Source organism: Culicoides brevitarsis, chromosome 2 (assembly GCF_036172545.1).
Source record: "Culicoides brevitarsis isolate CSIRO-B50_1 chromosome 2, AGI_CSIRO_Cbre_v1, whole genome shotgun sequence".
NCBI lineage: Eukaryota > Metazoa > Arthropoda > Insecta > Diptera > Ceratopogonidae > Culicoides > Culicoides brevitarsis.
The window spans coordinates 34667487-34690284 of record NC_087086.1 but is presented as its reverse complement, the minus strand read 5'-3'; the positions used below and the strand labels follow the sequence as shown (position 1 = coordinate 34690284).

The following is a 22798-nucleotide window of genomic DNA, read 5'->3' as shown; positions in this document are numbered from 1 at the left end:
GAAAAAAGTCATCATAAAAAGGCCAATCAAGCAAATTTTATCTCAAAGTCATATTTGAATAAGATATTCTTTCTTATACGAGCGCGCAAATTCTTCTTAGCAACGTTGAAAAAAAAAACAATTCAAGAGATAAAAAATATTTGCAATTAAACAGCTTTTTTATGATTATTTAAAAGTCTCGAAAAACAGAAAAAGAACAATATAAGGCAGAACATTTTTGAGACTGAATATCAGTAGGAGCGAATTCGCTCAAGTGACGTGAAATAAAAAAGTGAAAAAAAAAATTAAAATGAAGTTTTGTGGCATTTTGCTATTCTGGCTGTTGGCAGGTAAGATTTTTGTTATCGAACACTGAACAAAAAAATATTTTAAAATTAAAAAGCAAAATTTTTAAAAATATTTTATTTTATTTTTGTTATTATTATGATTTAAAATAAATTTATTTTTTAAATAAAAATAATATTTTTAAAAAAAATTAAATAATTAAATTTAAAAAATTTTAAATAATTATTTTTATTTAATTTTTTAAATTTAATATTTTTTTTATTTATTTAAATATTAAATTAAAATTTTTTTCAGGGCTTATCAATGCACAAACTCCGACAAATTACCTTCATCCAAGCGGAGCATCATGGGACTTTGTCGTCATTGGCGCAGGATCTTCTGGAAGCATTGTCGCTTCTCGGTGAGTATTTCAACGTAATTTTCAAAAAATTCTTTTTAAAAAAAAAAAATTTTGCAGTCTTTCTGAAGTATCATCCCAAAAAGTACTTTTAATCGAAGCTGGCGGCAACACAATCCAATTATTTTCGAAAATTCCCTTAGCTTCTGTGATGCAACAACGCGATCCAGTCTTCGATTGGGGATACACGAACGAAGTTGAGCCCAATACATGTCTCGCGATGGAAGACCAAAAATGTGCTTATCCCCGCGGCAAAGGTCTCGGCGGTTCGTCACAAATTAACGCGATGATGTATGCGCGTGGCATTAAGGCTGATTTCGATAAATACGTAGCTGATGGCTTGACAGATTGGACTTATACCTCAATTATGGATAATTTCAAGAAACACGAGCAATATAGCTCTGCAGGAGGCAGCGGAGTCATAACTGGCTCAGCTCATGGCTCATCGGGTCCGGTTATGAATGAATTTGCACGTTTTCGCACGGAACTTGGAAATGCTTTTGTTGCTGGAGGAGTTTCGCTGGGCATGACACATCTCGATTACAACTCTGTAAATGTCGATTTGGGAAATGCCATATCGTATTTGCAGTCAAACACTAACAAAGGAGCTCGGGAAAATGTCGGAATTAATTACATTACCAATAGAGCAGCTTCTCGTTCGAATTTTAATGCAACTTACAACTCGCATGTCACGAAAATTGTCATAAATCCATCGACGAAAGTAGCTACGGAGGTTCTTTTCCAAAAAGGAAGCGTTTTGTATCGTGCTCCTATCGTAAAAGAAGTCATTTTGTGTGCCGGAGTTCTAAATTCTCCGAAAATTTTGATGTTAAGCGGAGTTGGACCTGCTGCGACACTTGCTACACATTCAATTCCTCTCATTGCGGACTTACCTGTGGGTCAATACATGACAGATCACGTTACAATCACTGCTCCGATCTACACAACGAACACAACTGGCAAAGATGTCAACTTTGACGTAATTTTTGGCGCGACTTTCACATGGCTCTTTACCGGAGGCACACAAATGTGCATGCCTAATGGCATCGAAAGTGTTGCTTTTGGTCGAGTTCCGGGCTCTACGCAACCTGCTGGCGTCCCGGATTACGAAATGATGTTTACAGCAGCTTCTTATGTCACAGACGACGGAAAATATCAACGGAAAAATCATCGCATCACAGATGCTTACTATTCGCAAATCTTTGGCAATTTGGCGGCAATGAATAATGACACGATGTCTGTCGCTTGTATGGTTCTTCATCCCCAATCTGTCGGATATATGACAATTCGTGACAACAATCCCTTCAGTAATCCCAAACTTCATCCAAATATGCTTTCCAACCCAGCTGATGCCGATGTTCTTTTGGGTTGCATTAAGCATGCTAAAGCCATTTTCAACTCGGATCCCATGAAAAAATACGCTCCGCAACTTTATCATCTCAACATTCCCGAATGCAATGCTTATGGTCCTGACTCCGATGCGTATTGGAAATGTACATTCAAGTATTTGGCAACGTCAATGTATCACATGGTTGGCACATGTCGCTTGGGTCCAGCAACGGGAGATCCAACAACAGTCGTTACGCAAGATTTCAAGGTCAAGGGATTCCCGAATTTGCGCGTTGCTGATGGATCTATTCTCAGATATGCGATTTCGGGACAAACTGCTGCTGCATCGATGATGGTTGCGGAGAAAGCTGCCACGAAGATTAGAGCTGATCATGGACTTTAAAGATATTTTTTTTTAAACAGAAAATTTATTTCTTCTTCGAATGTAAAAACAAAGTTCAGTCAGGCTTTTCTTTCATTAGTCTCGTTCAGAGAGTTTTATAGGCACATCTATCCGCAACCTGAAATTCACAAAAATTGAAAAAAATTACAAAAAAATTATAAATAAATTTTTTGATCCCTCTTGATTTTGCCGCACAAAAATCATGAGGAAAATTATAAAAATATATATTGGAAAAATTTTAATAAAAATTTATATAAATATAATTAAAATTAAATTTGTCAGAGGGCTCTAATTTCTCATTTTTAATCATTTTATAACTCAAAACTGCAAAAAAATTGAAACTGAAAAAAATTTTTTTCTTTGACACAGTTTTGTTTTAAAAACTAAATCAAGGGCAAAAAAACTGTGTTTGTCAGAGGGCTCTAATTGGATAAAAATTTGTCATCATTTTTAATCATTTTATAACTCAAAACTGCAAAAAAATTGAAACTGAAAAAAAATTTTTTCTTTGACATAGTTTTGATTTGAAAACTAAATCAAGAGCAAAAAAACTGTGTCAAAAACTGTGTCAAAGCAATTTTTGTCAAATCTTGCTCCAAATGGATAAAAATTTGTCAGATGGCTCTAATTTATCATTTTTAATCATTTTATAACTCAAAACTGCCAAAAAAATTGAAACTGAAAAAAAATTTTTTCTTTGACATAGTTTTGTTTTGAAAACTAAATCAAGAGCAAAAAAACTGTGTCAAAAACTGTGTCAAAGCAATTTTTGTCAAATCTTGCTCCAAATGGATAAAAATTTGTCAGATGGCTCTAATTTATCATTTTTAATCATTTTATAACTCAAAACTGCCAAAAAATTGAAACTGAAAAAAAATTTTTTCTTTGACATAGTTTTGTTTTGAAAACTAAATCAAGAGCAAAAAAACTGTGTCAAAAACTGTGTCAAAGCAATTTTTGTCAAATCTTGCTCCAAATGGATAAAAATTTGTCAGATGGCTCTAATTTATCATTTTTAATCATTTTATAACTCAAAACTGCCAAAAAATTGAAACTGAAAAAAAAATTTTTCTTTGACATAGTTTTGTTTTGAAAACTAAATCAAGAGCAAAAAAACTGTGTCAAAAACTGTGTCAAAGCAATTTTTGTCAAATCTTGCTCCAAATGGATAAAAATTTGTCAGATGGCTCTAATTTATCATTTTTAATCATTTTATAACTCAAAACTGCCAAAAAATTGAAACTGAAAAAAAAAATTTTTCTTTGACATAGTTTTGTTTTGAAAACTAAATCAAGAGCAAAAAAACTGTGTCAAAAACTGTGTCAAAGCAATTTTTGTCAAATCTTGCTCCAAATGGATAAAAATTTGTCAGATGGCTCTAATTTATCATTTTTAATCATTTTATAACTCAAAACTGCCAAAAAATTGAAACTGAAAAAAAAAAATTTTTTCTTTGACATAGTTTTGTTTTGAAAACTAAATCAAGAGCAAAAAAACTGTGTCAAAAACTGTGTCAAAGCAATTTTTGTCAAATCTTGCTCCAAATGGATAAAAATTTGTCAGATGGCTCTAATTTATCATTTTTAATCATTTTATAACTCAAAACTGCCAAAAAATTGAAACTGAAAAAAAATTTTTTCTTTGACATAGTTTTGTTTTGAAAACTAAATCAAGAGCAAAAAAACTGTGTCAAAAACTGTGTCAAAGCAATTTTTGTCAAATCTTGCTCCAAATGGATAAAAATTTGTCAGATGGCTCTAATTTATCATTTTTAATCATTTTATAACTCAAAACTGCCAAAAAATTGAAACTGAAAAAAATTTTTTTCTTTGACATAGTTTTGTTTTGAAAACTAAATCAAGAGCAAAAAAACTGTGTCAAAAACTGTGTCAAAGCAATTTTTGTCAAATCTTGCTCCAAATGGATAAAAATTTGTCAGATGGCTCTAATTTATCATTTTTAATCATTTTATAACTCAAAACTGCCAAAAAATTGAAACTGAAAAAAAAATTTTTTCTTTGACATAGTTTTGTTTTGAAAACTAAATCAAGAGCAAAAAAACTGTGTCAAAAACTGTGTCAAAGCAATTTTTGTCAAATCTTGCTCCAAATGGATAAAAATTTGTCAGATGGCTCTAATTTATCATTTTTAATCATTTTATAACTCAAAACTGCCAAAAAATTGAAACTGAAAAAAAATTTTTTCTTTGACATAGTTTTGTTTTGAAAACTAAATCAAGAGCAAAAAAACTGTGTCAAAAACTGTGTCAAAGCAATTTTTGTCAAATCTTGCTCCAAATGGATAAAAATTTGTCAGATGGCTCTAATTTATCATTTTTAATCATTTTATAACTCAAAACTGCCAAAAAATTGAAACTGAAAAAAAAAATTTTTCTTTGACATAGTTTTGTTTTGAAAACTAAATCAAGAGCAAAAAAACTGTGTCAAAAACTGTGTCAAAGCAATTTTTGTCAAATCTTGCTCCAAATGGATAAAAATTTGTCAGATGGCTCTAATTTATCATTTTTAATCATTTTATAACTCAAAACTGCCAAAAAATTGAAACTGAAAAAAAATTTTTTCTTTGACATAGTTTTGTTTTGAAAACTAAATCAAGAGCAAAAAAACTGTGTCAAAAACTGTGTCAAAGCAATTTTTGTCAAATCTTGCTCCAAATGGATAAAAATTTGTCAGATGGCTCTAATTTATCATTTTTAATCATTTTATAACTCAAAACTGCCAAAAAATTGAAACTGAAAAAAAATTTTTTCTTTGACATAGTTTTGTTTTGTCAAAGCAAAAACTAAATCAAAAGAGCAAAAAAACTGTGTCAAAAAAACTGTGTCAAAGCAATTTTTGTCAAATCTTGCTCCAAATGGATAAAAATTTGTCAGATGGCTCTAATTTATCATTTTTAATCATTTTATAACTCAAAACTGCCAAAAAATTGAAACTGAAAAAAAAAATTTCTTTGACATAGTTTTGTTTTGAAAACTAAATCAAGAGCAAAAAAACTGTGTCAAAAACTGTGTCAAAGCAATTTTATTCAAATCTTGCTCCAAATGGATGAAAATTTGTCAGAGTGCTTAAATTTATCATTTTAAGCCTAAAATTGACTAAATATTCATTCTAAAGATGATTTCTGATCATGTTGTTGGGTCTATATTTGATGTAACAAGAAAAAAAAACTCAACAAAAAACATTTAAAATTATTTTTAGTTTTATTAAAATGTGTCAAAATTTATCCATTATTCGTCGTTGGTGTCGCAGCTTCATCCACACAAATCGATCCATGTTTCAAAGAAACTGTCTTCATCTTCTCCAACACTTCAGAATACGCCGGATTAATTGGTTTTTGCACAACTTCCTTAAATTCGTACTTTTTATCGCAATCCAAGTTCAAACTGTAGGACATATCCGAGTCATATCCCCGCAAATCTCCACAAACAATAAAAGGAACAATCACTTTATTGACTGGCGAATCCGATTCGATGATCTCAATGTCGTCAATTGACATCGGATTTATCATTTGCGGCTTGTATCCGTCGGGCGGTTGATAATTTTGACACACGACGAACGCTTCAATGCTGGAATTTCTCGAACTTGCCGGCTTGGCGATGGAAACTTTTTCGAAAAATATCTTCAATTGCGAGTAAAGTAACGTCGTGTCCTTTCCACGGAAGATTTTCGCGACAAACGTGCCTCCATTGACAAGCACATGTGTCGAAATGTTCAAAGCGGCGAGTAAAAGTTGCGATTGAATGTATTCGTCGATGTCATGCAAGCCCGTAACATCGGGAGCTCCATCGCAAACGACCAATTGTGCCTTTTGTCCGTCGCCAAAATGACTGATAATCGATTCTGCCGTGCTGAGTTTCGTGATATCGCCTTGAATTTGGATGACACCTTGAAGCGGAGCCATGGGTTGAAGATCGACAGCGATAATTTTGACGTCATCTGGATTATTTTCGTACAATTTCTTCGACAAGACTTGACTCCATGACCCGGGAGCGGCACAGAGATCCACACAACGCGTTACTCCGGCGAAAATATTGAAGACCTCGTCGATGTGAAGGAGTTTGAATGCACTTCGAGCACGCCATCCTTCCTCTTTGGCAAGTCGGTAATAGATATCGCGTTTGTCTTTTGATGTTTTTCCCATTTTTTAGATGATTTTTCAACTTTTATGTGATTTTTATGGTTTTTTAAGATGAAATTCAATTAAAAATCAAAAATTTTCTTGCAATGTTTTGAAAAATCCATAAAATCAAAGTGTCACTTGAAACGTCAAATTTTGTAAACAAATCGAATTTTCATTTTTCTGGCTAAAAAATCATCAAATTTAATTAAATTATTAATTTTTCATTAATTTTAAGGCAAAAATGTCGTCAATTCATGAACTCTGTGACGAGGTAAGTCCCCTTTTTCATAAAAATTCAATTGACACTTTACCAAATCCTTTAAATTTCAGCTTTTAGAACAAATTTTCGCGGAATTATCTCATTTGGAAGTCCTTACCTGCAAACTCGTATGCCAGCGATGGCTCAAACTCCTGATGACAAGTACTAAATTCCACAAAAATCGACATTTGCACTTGAAAAATTGCTTCATCGAATCGAATCGACCTCCGATGTCTGTGATAATGTCGGCAAAATACTCTTATGAGATTATTTCCATCGTCAACAGCAATCACGAGATGTTTTACAACAAATTTAAGGATCTCAAGACTTTTTGGCAGTTCCTTGGCTTGACTTTGACTGAGTTAAATGTTGAGGAACTCGATTACAGCTGCTTTGAGCTCCTTACTGAAATGAAAAATTTGAAAATCCTTGAAATTTCGGAACTTTGTGTGCCTCTTGACGTGTTTGGAGATCATGGAACAAACGGGAAAAACCCTTCCGCAGGTTCAAAATTTAAAATTAGGTAAAATAGACTTGAAACACTTGGGTGATAACATCAATGTGATACGAAAAATCCTTCCGGGACTGAAAGAGATGTCAGCTGAGCTCATTTTTTTCAACGAACAAGGCACTCTTCAACAATATTCCTCATTTTTCATGAACCTGAATCTCTTTATGGCGGATATCAATGGAATAAATGAGGTTTTGAAGCGAGATATGCTCGATCATACAGGAACTGACATCAAAATTCTCGATTTTCATGCCACCCAAGACCTGAATTTGCTTAAAACTGCCTTGGATATCCATCCAAAGATCGCGGAAGTGCATCTCGCGTGTAAATTGGTGCCGGCGCCGACTTTTACGAAGATCACTAAACTCTTGCTGAGCTTGAATCACTTCACAAACCTTGATGGGCTCACGGAATTAGTCAATTTGAAGGTTTTGGAGCTCGATTGCAAGTATCAGGGATGCTCATTTGGGCATGCAGCACTAAAATTAGACGCTTTGGAGTCGCTAATCGTTCGTTGGAAGGAATGTAACTGCCAGGATTGCTTCTTTGCGCTCGCCAACAGCTTTGGGAACCTAAAAAAATTGGAATTAAGTCATCATCAAGGCGACATCGACCAATGGATCGTGCAACAATTCTTCAGAAATTGGAAATTTTTGGAAAAAATGAAGATAGCAACGCGTCCCTGTTCATTTACGCTCGCAGATGCACTACCTTTAACAGAATCAGCTCGTCCTCATCTCCGACATTTCCATTTAGGCGCCGCAATTCAACTCACAGTCGATAGTTTTTGCAAGTTGCTCTGTTTGTGTCCCGAATTGCACACACTTTCGTTCGTTTTTGAAGCAATTGACGTCAATTTACTACAAATTTTGCAGATAATCCTGCCCCAATTTCGTAATTTAACATTTTTACACATTTATTCGAACCCAAATTCAACTCTTTTGAGCACCGTAGCCCATGACGATTGTTTGGCAGCCATTCAACATATCACGGAACACGGCAAATCCCTGAGAGCGTTGACTTTACCGACAGTTTTTGATATCAACGAAGACTCTATACTCGATTTGTTCGAACATTTGGAGCAATTGAACCAATTTGAGTGTTTAAATATTGAGAAAATTCAAGGAAAACGTGTAACGCGTCAAGTTTCCATGAATCGACGAGCTTACAATGAATTTTTATTGGATATGTCTTTACCTGGCGTGTATTTTAGTAAGAAATAAAATGAAATTTTAGCATAAAAATTTAACGGAAAATATTTTTTTAGAGTTTTAAAGGCAAATACTAAATGATTTATCATTTTCAGCCGACTCAATAAATGTCAAAAAGTGCATCTAAAAATCACCGCTGTTGGTCCGCAGTTGAAATTTTGGAATTAAAACCCTTTAAAGGTACTTTTAGGAAGAAATTTTTATCTAAAAAGTCAGTCTGGAAGTGGCTGAAACTGAAAACAATAAAAATTTGTGGGAGCAAAGTGAATTATTGGAGATTTTCGTGACAAGGGAGTGGCTGTCGATGACTCTAGGGCTTCTACGGGTTTTGTTTTTGTCCTGTTTTGTGCATTTTTCTCGTCATCTCCTCGTAAAAAGTACTTTTTTAGGCTATTTTCGGTATTTTTAGATAATTTACGTGGCTGTTGCATGTTTCCAATCGATGCAACCCACTTTTTACACTCCAATAATTCACCTTCCGCTTGTACGCTACACACCTACGTACACACGAAACTAATAAAAATTATTTTTTTTGTAGGAATTTTCGTTGTAACTGCACAAAAGGGTCGCAAGCCCTTGCAAAAGACGGACAAATGATGGCGAGACAGCTGAATCCGAGCCAGCAAAAGATTGCTGAGAAACTGATCATCTTGAATGATCGCGGCGTGGGCATCCTTACGCGAATTTACAACATCAAAAAGGCATGCGGCGACACAAAATCCAAGCCCGGGTTCTTGTCGGAGAAAAGTTTGGAGTCTTCGATCAAATTCATCGTCAAACGTTTCCCGAATATCGACGTGAAAGGATTGCAAGCGATCCAAAATATCAAACAAGATGTCATTAAATCGCTTTCTTTGTACTATTACACGTTCGTGGATCTGCTGGATTTCAAGGATAACGTCTGTGAATTACTTACGACGATGGATGCGTTGCAAATTCACTTGGATATCACGATAAATTTCGAGTTGACGAAGAATTATTTGGATTTGGTGACGACTTATGTGTCGCTTATGATTCTTTTATCGCGTGTCGAGGACCGAAAAGCTGTTTTAGGTCTCTTTAATGCCGCCTACGAGATGCAAAATAACAGCACAGACGCCAGTTTCCCGCGTTTGGGTCAAATGATCATCGATTACGACATCCCGTTGAAGAAACTTTCCGACGAATTCATTCCGCATCAGCGTCTCTTGTCGGCAGCGATTATTTCCTTGGCTCAAGTTTACCCCATGCGGAATTTAACTGCCGAAAAATGGCGTGAATTGCAAATTTTGAGTCTCGTTGGTAATCCAGCGATGTTTTTGAAGCCCTCGAAAACCAACACAATGTCCTGCGAATACGTTTCGCTCGAAATGATGGAACGTTGGATCATTTTCGGGCTTTTGCTGAACCATCAGATGCTCGGACAGTCAAATCCGGCAACAAATATGTGGATTTCCGCGCTGGAAGGATGTTGGGTAGTGGCGTTGTTCAGAGATGAAGTCATTTATATCCATCAATACATTCAAAATACCTTCGAAGGATTGAAGGGATATTCGAAGAGGATTTCCGAAGTAAAAGACGCTTATAACACAGCGTTGCAAAAGGCGTCGTTGATGCATCGGGAACGTCGTAAATTTTTGCGAACAGCATTGAAAGAGCTCGCATTGATAATGACGGATCAACCGGGGTTGCTGGGACCGAAGGCGTTGCTCATTTTTATTGGATTGTGTTTTGCAAGAGATGAGATTTTGTGGCTTTTGAGACATAATGACAATCCGCCGATTGTTAAAAGTAAGGGAAAGAACCCCGAGGATTTGGTAGATCGACAATTGCCGGAGTTGTTGTTCCATATGGAAGAGTTGAGAGCTCTTGTACGGAAATATAGTCAAGTTTTGCAACGTTATTACGTTCAATATTTGTCAGGTAAGAACAATTGCACTAAATTTTATTTGTAAATGATATTTTAAGTCTCAGAAACAATTTCCAAAACTAAAAATTTAAATTAGACAATTTTGGTAAAAATCTATTTTTTTATATGAGAGGAAAATCCTCCAATTTATACTGACACTTTAAATTTCTCTTGTACATCGAAAACTCAAAATTTTGAAAAATGTCCTAAACAAAAGTTGTTTCTAATACTAAAACCTTTAATTTGAGCCGGAGAACCGTGATCTAGCTGAATTTTCAAAAATCAGTAAGTGAGCCCTCATAATAAGAGTATTTTGGCTGAATTTTTTTTTGATCAATTTTTTTCGCTAACATCTTCAAATGGCTCCTGTACATCGGATATTCAAAATTTTGAAAAATGTCCTAAACAAAAGTTGTTTCTAATACTAAAACCTTTAATTTGAGCCGGAGAACCGTGATCTAGCTGAATTTTCAAAAATCAGTAAGTGAGCCCTCATAATAAGAGTATTTTGGCTGAATTTTTTTTTTTGATCAATTTTTTTCGCTAACATCTTCAAATGGCTCCTGTACATCGGATATTCAAAATTTTGAAAAATGTCCTAAACAAAAGTTGTTTCTAATACTAAAACCTTTAATTTGAGCCGGAGAACCGTGATCTAGCTGAATTTTCAAAAATCAGTAAGTGAGCCCTCATAATAAGAGTATTTTGGCTGAATTTTTTTTTTTTTTGATCAATTTTTTTCGCTAACATCTTCAAATGGCTCCTGTACATCGGATATTCAAAATTTTGAAAAATGTCCTAAACAAAAGTTGTTTCTAATACTAAAACCTTTAATTTGAGCCGGAGAACCGTGATCTAGCTGAATTTTCAAAAATCAGTAAGTGAGCCCTCATAATAAGAGTATTTTGGCTGAATTTTTTTTTTTTTTGATCAATTTTTTTCGCTAACATCTTCAAATGGCTCCTGTACATCGGATATTCAAAATTTTGAAAAATGTCCTAAACAAAAGTTGTTTCTAATACTAAAACCTTTAATTTGAGCCGGAGAACCGTGATCTAGCTGAATTTTCAAAAATCAGTAAGTGAGCCCTCATAATAAGAATCAAATTTGATATTCAAAATTTTAAAAAAAATTTTTTTGGCGCAATTTTTTTCGCTAACATCTTCAAATGGCTCCTGTACATCGGATATTCAAAATTTTGAAAAATGTCCTAAACAAAAGTTGTTTCTAATACTAAAACCTTTAATTTGAGCCGGAGAACCGTGATCTAGCTGAATTTTCAAAAATCAGTAAGTGAGCCCTCATAATAAGAGAATTTTGGCTGAATTTTTTTTTTTTTGATCAATTTTTTTCGCTAACATCTTCAAATGGCTCCTGTACATCGGATATTCAAAATTTTGAAAAATTTCCTAAACAAAAGTTGTTTCTAATACTAAAACCTTTAATTTGAGCCGGAGAACCGTGATCTAGCTGAATTTTCAAAAATCAGTAAGTGAGCCATCATAATAAGAGAATTTTGGCTGAATTTTTTTTTTTTTGATCAATTTTTTTCGCTAACATCTTCAAATGGCTCCTGTACATCGGATATTTTGAAAAATGTCCTAAACATTAATTTTGATCTAGCTGAATTTTCAAAAATCAGTAAGTGAGCCCTCATAATAAGAGTATTTTGGCTGAATTTTTTTTTTTGATCAATTTTTTTCGCTAACATCTTCAAATGGCTCCTGTACATCGGATATTCAAAATTTTGAAAAATGTCCTAAACAAAAGTTGTTTCTAATACTAAAACCTTTAATTTGAGCCGGAGAACCGTGATCTAGCTGAATTTTCAAAAATAGAGCCCTATTATGAATCATCATGTTCATTAAAAACTAAAAATTTACTTTTTCAAGAACTAAAAATCTAAAAAATTGAACTTTTTTTTTTTAATTTTAATAAATATTTTATCCATTTTGAAAAATACTTTAATATTTTAAATATTTCAACCAAAATTTATATTTTTTACCTTTCATTTTAGGATATGACGCTACCGACTTGGGCTTGAAGATGCACGGCTTGAACGCCCCCGAGGAAGAAAGTTACATCTTATCGTCTTTATACAATACTGCCCATGCCCTCACCGTAAAGCAAGTCGAAGAAAACGAACCTTTTGATTTCCGCGCCTTCCGCTTGGATTGGTTCCGCCTACAAACCCTAATGAGCGCCAAATCGCAAATCCGCATCACCGACCACGCCGATCTCGCTCGTTTACTCGACTCGATGGTTTTCCACACAAAAATGGTCGACAACTTGGACGAGATTCTCGTCGAAACGTCGGATTTGTCGATTTTCTGCTTCTACAGCAAAATGTTCGAGGATCAGTTTCACATGTGTTTGGAGTTTCCCGCGCAAAATCGATACATCATCGCGTTCCCCTTGATTTGCAGCCATTTTCAAAACTGCACTCATGAAATGTGTCCCGAGGAACGTCATCACATCCGGGAACGTTCATTGAGTGTTGTAAACATGTTTTTGGATGAAATGGCGAAGGAGGCGAAAAACATCATAACCACAATTTGCGACGAGCAATGTTTAATGGCGGATACGTTGTTGCCAAAACATTGCGCCAAAATATTATCGCAACAAGCAAGTCGTAAGAAAAAAGATAAAGCGAAGAAGCACATGGATGACATTCGACGCCCCGGCGATGAAAGTTACAGAAAAACGCGGGAAGATTTGACAACAATGGATAAATTGCATATGGCGCTGACGGAACTCTGTTTCGCGATTAATTATTGCACGACAATTAATTGCTGGGAGTATGCCTTTAGTCCGCGCGAATATTTGTGTCAACACTTGGAAACGCGTTTCTCACGAGCGCTCGTCGGAATGGTCATGTACAATCCCGATACTCGCGAAATTGCGAAACCCTCTGAATTATTAGCTTCCGTACGGGCATACATGAATGTCCTGCAAACTGTCGAAAATTACGTTCACATCGACATTACCCGAGTTTTTAATAATTGTCTATTGCAGCAAACTCAAACGACTGACAGTCATGGGGAGAAAACTATTGCATCGCATTACAACTCGTGGTATTCGGATGCATTGCTTTTCAAGGTCAGCGGCGGAAATATCGTCTTTTCCATGAATCAACGTGCTTTTGTGAGTATCACTCCCGAAGGTTGCATCCCCTTCAATCCGGAAGAATATTCAGATTTTAACGAATTACGAGCTCTGGCGGAGCTAATTGGACCTTATGGCATGAAACTCTTGAACGAATCCCTCATGTGGCATATCGCCAATCAAGTTCAGGAATTAAAAAAACTCGTCGTGATGAATAAGGAGATTTTGATCACGCTACGGAGCAATTTCGACAAACCTGACGTCATGAAAGAGCATTTTAAGAAATTACAACAAGTTGACAACGTTCTTCAACGAATGTCCATAATTGGGGTTATCTTGAGTTTCCGTCAACTCACCCAAGAGGCGCTGCATGACGTGCTCGAGAAGCGTATCCCCTTCCTCTTGAGCTCCATCAAAGACTTTCAAGAACACGTGCCGGGCGGCGACCCCCTAAAAACTGTTAACGAAATGGCAGCTGCTGCAGGCGTCAAATGTCGCGTCGATCCGACACTTTCGTCAGCGCTCAAGGCACAAAAACCCGAACACGACGAAGGCGAACACCTGATTGTGTGTCTCATGATGGTTTTTGTCGCCGTTTCAATTCCAAAGCTCGCCAAAAATGACACCTCCTTTTACAAGGCGTCGCTTGAGGCACACATCAACAACACACATTGCATGGCACTCGCCATTAACAACATTTTTGGCGCGCTTTTTACGATCTGCAATCAGAACGACATCGAAGATCGTATGAAGGAATTCCTTGCACTTGCTAGTTCGTCGCTTTTGCGCCTTGGACAGGAATCCGATAAGGAATCCATTAAAAATAGAGAAAGTATCTACTTGTTACTTGATCAAATTGTTCAGGAATCACCTTTCTTAACGATGGACCTCCTCGAAAGTTGCTTCCCTTATGCATTGATACGAAATGCATATCATGCAGTGTATAAGCAAGAGCAACTGGGCGTGCATTAAATATATAAAAAAAATATTCATTAGACAAAAATAGGTTTAAAATTATTATTATTATTCATAAAGACCGACAAATAATTCCTTTCCTTGAAAAAAAAAATTAAAAATCAAAAACGAACAAAAAAAAAATGAGGAAAGGAATAGTATAGACATTATTTTGTAGGATAAAAATTTACAAAAAAAAAATACAAATAAATATAATCAAATATAGATCCGGTCTCGTAAGTATTAACAAAAAAAAAACAAAATATTGGAAAATTCTTTTCTATACAACAAGCATTTAAAAGAAATAATAACATTATTTAGTGACTAGCATCAATCGCAATTATTATTAATATAATTAATTAATTAATTAAAAAACTATAAAATTATTAAAATATTAAATTATAAAAGCTTAAAAATAAAGAAAATTAACAAAATTAGGTATTTGATGAAATATCGAATAGATGAGGGCTTTAACCTTTCAACGTTAATAACTTCAGGTAAAACTAAAATTTATTTTATTTTTCAATAGGATTAATTTTTAAACCAATTTTAGCTTACCAAATATGGAAAATGGTTACCCACGAACTCAATTCATTCAGCGTTGTATTCAACAATTTTATTCAATTTGAATACGAAGGTTTCACGTTGAACAAAGAAATGTTAATATATAACAAGGATTCGCAAAGCTGAACAATTTTTACATAATTTATTTACAAAAGTTTTGAAAAACTTTGGATTTTTTAAAAGAAATCAAGGTTAACATGGAAAACAAAGCAACATGGAAATTTTTTAACTGAATTGGCCCAATCACTGTGTGTTTCTCATTTTATTTATTATCGTTTCATGTATCATTAAAACATAATTTGAACCTTGAACTTTTATGAAAAATTTGTGTGAAAAATCGTCTAAAAGGTTAAAATCTTCATAATTTTTATTTTGATAGGTCAACAATTTATTTTTGGATTTTGATAGATTTTTATGGATTTTTTTGGATTTGACTTACAAACTTCTCGATTTGAATACTTATTGGACTGGAGAGACAAAAATTTAACTTATCAACTATGCGACAAGGAGATCATATTTTAATATGAAAAGATGAGAATTCAGACGTCAAATCAATTGTAGCAACCTAAGTATATAATGCATTCGATGAAAAAGAGAAAAATAACGACATTCAGTTTTCAACAATCAGACAATTAAACCGAATAAGAACCAATCAAGGCAAATGTAATTACTGTCTCTTTAAATGGAACATAATACCTAATCCTCAATGCGACTGTGGAGCAACTGAACAAAAAATTGCACATATTGTTATGTTTTGCCCAAAAAGATTTTTCGAAGGAAATTATGAAGAGTTACATAACTTATCAAATCGAGCAAAAAAATATTTGAAGCAACTTGACATCAAACTTTGAAAGTTTTAATATTAAAAAAAAAGAAAATACTTCATACGAAATATATATATACAGTTAAGACGTGTTTATAACTTAAATCAAAAAATTCAGGTACAAAAATTGGGTCTTAATTTAAAAAACTTTCATTGCCAAATACAGCCGTAATTAGACGAAATGAAGAAAATTGATCTCCAAAGAATACAAGAGTAAAACATTATCGTTAAGATGAAGTATCAAAGTTTTCATTGAAAGATTTCCTTCCAACTGATGATTAGATTAATGGCAAGATATTCCCTACATGTCACTGAAAATATCATAAAACACAAAAGCCATTTGAAATTCATCCAACGCTAAACTTTTCCATTTCCTTCAAAGCTTCAAGCCTTACAGCAAAAAATACCACATAAATATATGTGAAAATCCTTCGCGTTACTTTTAAAAGAAATCCTTAAGTAAATCCAAAGACAAACTGACATGAATTATTCAGAGAAAAAAAATATCAATTTTCCGTCATAAACGTCGTCTCCGATGAAATATCTGTCACACTTTTATTGACTTTCCTCTTTATTTTTTTCCGCACCATTGTCTCCGTGCTTAACACCCTTTCTTTGCTCATCTCTCCCCTGCAAAAGCATCGAATAAAAATGACAAACACCTCTTTCCATGTTATTTCATGATTTCGATCAATCGATTTCTTATCAATGTTACTCAGCATATTTTCTGTTCTTGCTGTTCTGTAGTAATAACAATCATAGTCATCGCAGGATGTGTGCCAAATAAATGACTTAAAACACACTCTTATATTTATCGACATCACTTTCTTCTGCTCCATTTCATCATTTTGTGAGATGTGTGAGAAATGTGTTGTATTTGCTTAAAGTTAGACTTGTGAGTCCATGTGGAAGTTGTTTGCTCGAACAGTAGGAAGGAAAATCTTGTATTGAAATGCAAATATTGACGATGGGTTGCTTTTATGTTATTATTATTATTAGTCGAAAAAAAAATATTTGGTATCGCATTCAGGCATTTGGTATGTTAAGCAAAGCAGCACGATGCGATAAAGCAAATATTTTATTATAGTAAATAACTTGCAGTTTGCCGTATGTCTGGTATGTGTGGGATATGATCAATTCATGTTTGATCTATGTATTAAGAGTATCTCGCACGCCACATCTGTGGGTCGATATTTGTCGAAACACTTTTAAAATGCAATTTTTATGAATGAATTTTTAATATTTACAATAACAAATTCAAAATGCATGGAAACGACTGGTTAACTAAACTTTATTTAACTAGAAATTTGTTTTAAAAAGTAATCCCACACTTTATTCGATTATGCCACTGATACCGTTTTGTTTATTCTCCAGCTGTCTACTCAAAAGAGAAAATGGGAGAGAGAAAAAAGACAAATTTCACAAAAGTTCACAAGTCGATTTCAAACTTTTTACAACTTTGTAAACTTTTTTTGAGGCATCTGTACTCTTTTTTTCTGTTGTTGTTTGTTATTTCTTGTGTTTTATGTGCGGTGCTTCGTCGGTAGGATATCTGCTTGGACTGAGAATGAGCACAAACAAAAACGTCTTACGTGATGATGGCAAATGCGGAGTAGATTATAAGAAAAGTTTATGGAGATGAGGAAGAAAACCACACAACAGCAAAATACAATATTTTAATATAAATTTCATTGAGTTTGGACACTGATGCTGAAGGAGGAACTTTATGCCCAACATAATCAGAAGTTCATTAGAGACATGTTTGTGTTACAAAGTTTCTGACAGGAAAAATAGACCAAGCACTCTATTGAGTTTTTTTTATCAATTTTTAATGAAAAAAATTAGTCACGTGGTTAAAACGTTTAAAAATTTGCATTGGGTTGAAAATTTTAAAATGTGCATTGGGTCAAAAATTTAAAATTTATTTTAGGATTAAATGCAAAATGGTCTCATAATGAAAATTTTAAAATATTTCTTATAAAGACATTTTAAAATGTGCATAAGGTTAAAGTTTCAGAATGTACATTGGTTCAAAAATTCAGAATTTGCATTAGGGCAAAATTCAAAATGTGTTTTGAGTCGAAATTCAAAAATTTTGTCAGAACTAAATAAAAAAATTCTTTAAGTTAATAATTTGTATAAGTTTTTAAAGAGCTCATCAGGTTAATTTTTCAAAATTTGCATTAGGACAAAATTTGAAATGTGCATTGGGTCAAAATTAATAATTTTTGGCAGAGCTTAAATTAAAATTTTCTTTAGATAAAAATGTTTGTAAAATTTTTAAAGTGTTCATAGGGTCAATTTTTTCAAAATTTGCATTGGGACAAAATTTATAATATGCATAGGGTCCGAATTTCAAATTGTATATTGGGATAAAACTTTTTAAAAAAGAAATAAATATTAAAAAAAAAAAGAAAACTGAATGAGAACTAATAGAAAAATTATAAAAGAATGGAAACAAAAATTGTCATCATTAAAAAATGTGCCATAAGCTAATTCACGTAATTAAAAATTTCTTTCTTTTGATGACAAATTTCTATTTTTTAACTAAAAAGCATTATGACTCACTCAATTTTTTCCGAGAATTCCCTTTTAACATATGACATAGAGTAAATTCCCGCCATATATCAGATCGCAGGGCTCCTCATCGAATCCCCTTTCGTTCGTACGAAAAATTTTCACCTCATCAAAACAGCTGTAGCGAACAAAACAAAGTATTTACTTGTTATTTATGGGCCTGCGCAACAAATTACTGTGTATATCCGCTCTCTACCTGTGCATTAAAAAGCGAACTGAAGCACGGTAAAAGTAGCTGCCAAATGGTAGTAAATGCAAATACAGGCTGTCGTGGTGAGGATCCGCTGTATCCACAGACCGTATGCGGAAAAAGAAACAGACTGTTGCGTTTTGCAGGCTTTTTACGCGGGTGTACATGTGCCGCACTGTGAAGATAGACTCGAGCCATAGTCGAGTGACGAATAGGCAATTCAGTTAATATCGAACGGGTTTCTTGTAAAGACGTGTAGTGAAGACGAGTTTAGAGTATTTTTTTTATTAATAAAAAATTTAAATTGTGTGGTAGAACAGCAAACAACAAAAAAAGTAAACATGATTCATTTGATTGAAAGAAAAATATAAAAAAGTTGCACTTTTCGCAAAAAATAAAATAAAATAAAAAAAAACATAAAATGTGAAAATTTTTAAAACGGTCGTAAAAATACTCGGTGCTCATTTAAAATTTATTGGCAAGCAAAATTACATGTTTAGTGCTTCGGGAATGTTTATTTGCCCTCATATTTAGCGCAAAAATAAGGAGAAATATCGCAAACAGTGAATAAATTTCCCAGACAACCAGAACAGCGGCAACACAAAAATAAACGTAAAAATAGTTCATGAATAAATTGCTTCTCTTCTTCTTCTGGTGCGAGAGAGATCCTTGTAACAGCAATGTATTTATTATTATAAACATTGAAAGTAACGTCGCATTGTGAAGGGATATCAAGAAAGGTGAACAGAAGTGAAAGACAATCGTGCGTAAAAAAAGTTGTTATTGTCTCATTTTGATGTTCGTTACAATCGTTCGTAGTCGTCGTCGTCCATTGTTGTCGTCTCCGTCGTCGTTGTCTCTCCCATTTTTACAAAGTATCGCAATTGAATTACTGTTTGTTTGTAAATAAGTAAATATTTGCATCAAACAAGGATTTTTTGATGAATAAATCGGGGGGAGAAATGGTTAATTTGGAAATAAAATTAACAGTTGTCGTTTATTTAAACAAAATTGATTTAAATTTTTGAATAAGAAAAACATTTTTCTTAAATTTATTTAGCTGATTTTCGGTTTTGAAAAAAAATCTTATTGAAAACATTTGAAAATAATTTTAAAAAAATAATTATTTGTTATTTTAAAACAAATTGTTGAAAAAAAATTATTTTATTTTAAATTAAATAAATAAATTAAATTTATTTTATTTTTCAAAAGAAAATTTTTAAAAGGAATTAAAAATGATTTATTTTTTTTTCGTTGAAAAATAATATAAAGAAAAATCAAATTAAATCTAATTGAAAAAAAAATAAATTAATTAAATTTAATATTTTTTCCTAAATAAATTTTTTAAAAATTATAAAAAAAAATATTTAGAAAATATCAAATTTTACTAAAATAAATAAGTTTTATATTAAATTTTAGCAACAAAAATTTAAAAAAAATAATTTCTTATATTTTTCAAAGAAATTTAAAAATTTAGTTTGATTTATTTTTTTAAGGAAAAAAATCTAAAAAATCCAAAATAATCTTTAATTTCAAAAAAAAAATTAAAAATAATTATTTTTCTTTAATTTAGAACGAATTATTTTAAAAAAATAATTTATTATATTTTCTAAAGAAAGTTTTAAAAAGAAATTTAATTTTATGTATTAAATTATTTTTTTAAAGATAAAATATTGAAAAAAATTTCTTTTTAATTGAGAAAAATTGAAAATATTATTTTTGAGTTTATTAAAAAAATTAAATTTTACTAAAAACAAATTTTACAAAAATTTTTAGAATTAGAAGAATTCTAATTGTGGTTAGTGAGAATTGTTAAAATTTAATTTTGAACAAAAATTAAAAAAAAAAATTCGTCTACTTGATTAAAAGTATTTTTTTTACAACAAATAAAATAAAGTATATTTCTAAATCTTCAAAAAATAATTTAAAAATTTTCAAAACTTTCATTCAAAAAATCTGTCAAAAATTTGACAATTTTGATAAAAATTTAAGAAAAAATTTTATTTTATTTAAAATTAAATTTATTTATCAATAAAAATTTTTAAAATTCATAAAAAATTTACCTTTTGACAATTTTGACGTCAAAAATTATTTTTCTATAAAAATTTCAAATTTTATTAAAATTCTTTACATTTTATTAAACAATTATTTTTGACATAAACGACACAAAAAATGAAATTTCCGACAATATTTCAATAAAAACTCATAAAACCCGAATTTATGACATCTGTCACCTGTCAAAATCCCGTTGAAAACCCATAAAAATCATCAAACTTTCCATCAAAAAACTCATCATTTCACTTCACATGATATTCTCTTTCCGCAGAAATAGCTCATCATCGTTTCTCTCTTATTTACATGTGCGTCCAATTTAACAACAATAAAAATGTTCGACAGAAACGAGCACGACAAATATTAAATAATATTCGTTGTGGGTGAACTTGTTTCTGTATTTATGCGTTTAACTTGTTCGCGATTCGTACACCGACAGCAACGCGAAGAGAGGCAAAAAACAAGGTGCAAGTGGGAAGTTCAATAAAATAATCGTAATAATTTTTTTGTTGTCTCGCCCATGAATTTTTATTTTTTTTGCCAAAGCAAAAGAGTTTTTTGAGTTAACCTGTTGTTGTTGTTGTTTTTTTTACCTATCGCGTGTTTTTTTACTCGAACGATTTTGACGATACTATCAGAAAGTGACGATCTCCTTTGTTCGTATTGATTAATTTTTCTTGTAATCGGCAGTGAAATGAAAAATTGTTCGTAATCAACAAATCGGAAATTGATTTGGATTTGGACGGCGCTCACAATGCTCGGGTGTCGTTAAAATAAAGTGTTTGTGGAAGCTGTCCATAAAATATCGACAAAAAAGGATAGAAGCGATGTGTGGAAAGAAATAAAGATAAATAAAGAACGTACGATAATAAAATTAGAGCTACTGTGAAAAAAGGCTCGAAACACAATAAATTGAACGCTCACACACGTCGAGGCAGGATATTTACAACGACAACGTGTGCAAAGAGTGAAATTTATCGTCATATCATCATCGCCATCGCACACAATCATCAACATGGCTATGGAATGGATTACCGCGATTGATAAAAGGTACGTTCGATCTCGTTATTTTCCTTTTATTTTCTTTCTTTCGCTTCAACGAGAGACCTGACTCGTGCGGTTCAATGACAGGAAAAACCACTTCATGCAAGCGAAAGCACTCATAAAATATCATTTATATAATCTGCAGCTTAAAGTTGGACCAAAGAAACAGAAATCGAGTATTTTATCATCATTTTCGGGATTTTCGTTTTTTTTTCTTCTTCTTTACCAAATCTACTCCTTTTATATCAATTTAGAATGGATTTAACGTAAGCTCTTCTTTTGACTTTTTTTTCTTTGTTCGAGTGAATTGAACCAAAATTGGAACAAAAATGCATCAAATTCGAGTCTATCCGACTTTTTTCTTTAGTCAAAATTTTTTCTCAAGAGAAGCGAAAAATTTGACATATTTTTAGTTAAAGTTTACTAATAATAAAAGTTTTGTATGCTAAACATCTTTTTGTTTTCAAATTTTGTAATCCCAGGAGTTAGAATTGTCTTTTAATGTACTTGCTTACACAACTTGTCTACCAACGAAAATTCATAGAACGACTTTTAATGTCGTAAAATTATGTTTTGTGACAAATTTTATACTCCGTATACGAAAAAATGATGATATTAAGGTTAGAAAATGGTAATTTTTATAGATTTTATCTTTTAAATATACGTTTTTGGTGAAATTTCTGTTTATTTTTGCGTTTTGTGTCGAGTTTTCTTATCTCGAGAAATAATTTAAGAGAAAAAAAATTTTTATGTGAAAAAAAGGACTCAAAGGACTTGTTTTTTTTTTTTTTTTTTTTTTTTTGAGAAATTTAAGAATGAGAATTTTAAGGATGTAAATTCAGTTTAATATAATTATAAATTAATTTAATTTTAAATTAATTAAATTAATTTAATTTTTAATTAAACTTTAAATTAATTTTAATTAAATTATAAATTAATTTTTATTTAATTTAAATTAATTTTCAATTAATTTTTATTTAATTTTTAATTAATTTTAAATTAATTAAATTTAATTTAAATTAATTTTAATTTAATTTTTAATTTAATTTTAATTAAATTTAAATTA

The 22798-nt window shown here is 32.1% G+C and overlaps 5 protein-coding genes across 5 annotated transcripts in view; 4 read left to right on the top strand and 1 right to left on the bottom strand.

The window, feature by feature from the left end:
- The first annotated feature begins 289 nt into the window (after positions 1-289).
- On the top strand, positions 290-2414 carry LOC134829010 (glucose dehydrogenase [FAD, quinone]-like). Its single transcript, XM_063842003.1, has 3 exons — positions 290-329; positions 580-685; positions 743-2414. The coding sequence occupies exons 1-3, from the start codon at positions 290-292 to the stop codon at positions 2412-2414; spliced, it is 1818 nt and encodes a 605-aa protein (XP_063698073.1).
- Positions 2415-5560: 3146 nt separating this feature from the next.
- Positions 5561-6668, bottom strand: LOC134830387 (tRNA (cytidine(32)/guanosine(34)-2'-O)-methyltransferase-like). Its single transcript, XM_063843850.1, has one exon. It carries the CDS (start codon positions 6573-6575, stop codon positions 5655-5657), a length of 921 nt encoding a protein of 306 aa, XP_063699920.1. The 5' UTR covers positions 6576-6668; the 3' UTR covers positions 5561-5654.
- A 31-nt stretch (positions 6669-6699) lies between these two features.
- LOC134831075 (uncharacterized) lies at positions 6700-8550 on the top strand. Its single transcript, XM_063844718.1, has 2 exons — positions 6700-6825; positions 6885-8550. The coding sequence occupies exon 2, from the start codon at positions 7288-7290 to the stop codon at positions 8545-8547; it is 1260 nt and encodes a 419-aa protein (XP_063700788.1). The 5' UTR covers positions 6700-6825; positions 6885-7287; the 3' UTR covers positions 8548-8550.
- Positions 8551-8658: 108 nt separating this feature from the next.
- LOC134829507 (membrane-associated protein Hem) lies at positions 8659-14817 on the top strand. Its single transcript, XM_063842594.1, has 3 exons — positions 8659-8715; positions 9074-10437; positions 12441-14817. The coding sequence occupies exons 2-3, from the start codon at positions 9129-9131 to the stop codon at positions 14498-14500; spliced, it is 3369 nt and encodes a 1122-aa protein (XP_063698664.1). The 5' UTR covers positions 8659-8715; positions 9074-9128; the 3' UTR covers positions 14501-14817.
- Positions 14818-18969: 4152 nt separating this feature from the next.
- Positions 18970-22798, top strand: part of LOC134831183 (rap guanine nucleotide exchange factor 4) — a 38544-nt gene continuing 34715 nt past the window's right edge. The window contains exons 1-2 of the mRNA XM_063844846.1: positions 18970-19399; positions 21379-21738. Of these exons, the coding sequence (XP_063700916.1) occupies positions 21704-21738 (35 nt within the window). The 5' untranslated portion in view covers positions 18970-19399; positions 21379-21703. The remainder of the gene's footprint in view (positions 19400-21378; positions 21739-22798) is intronic.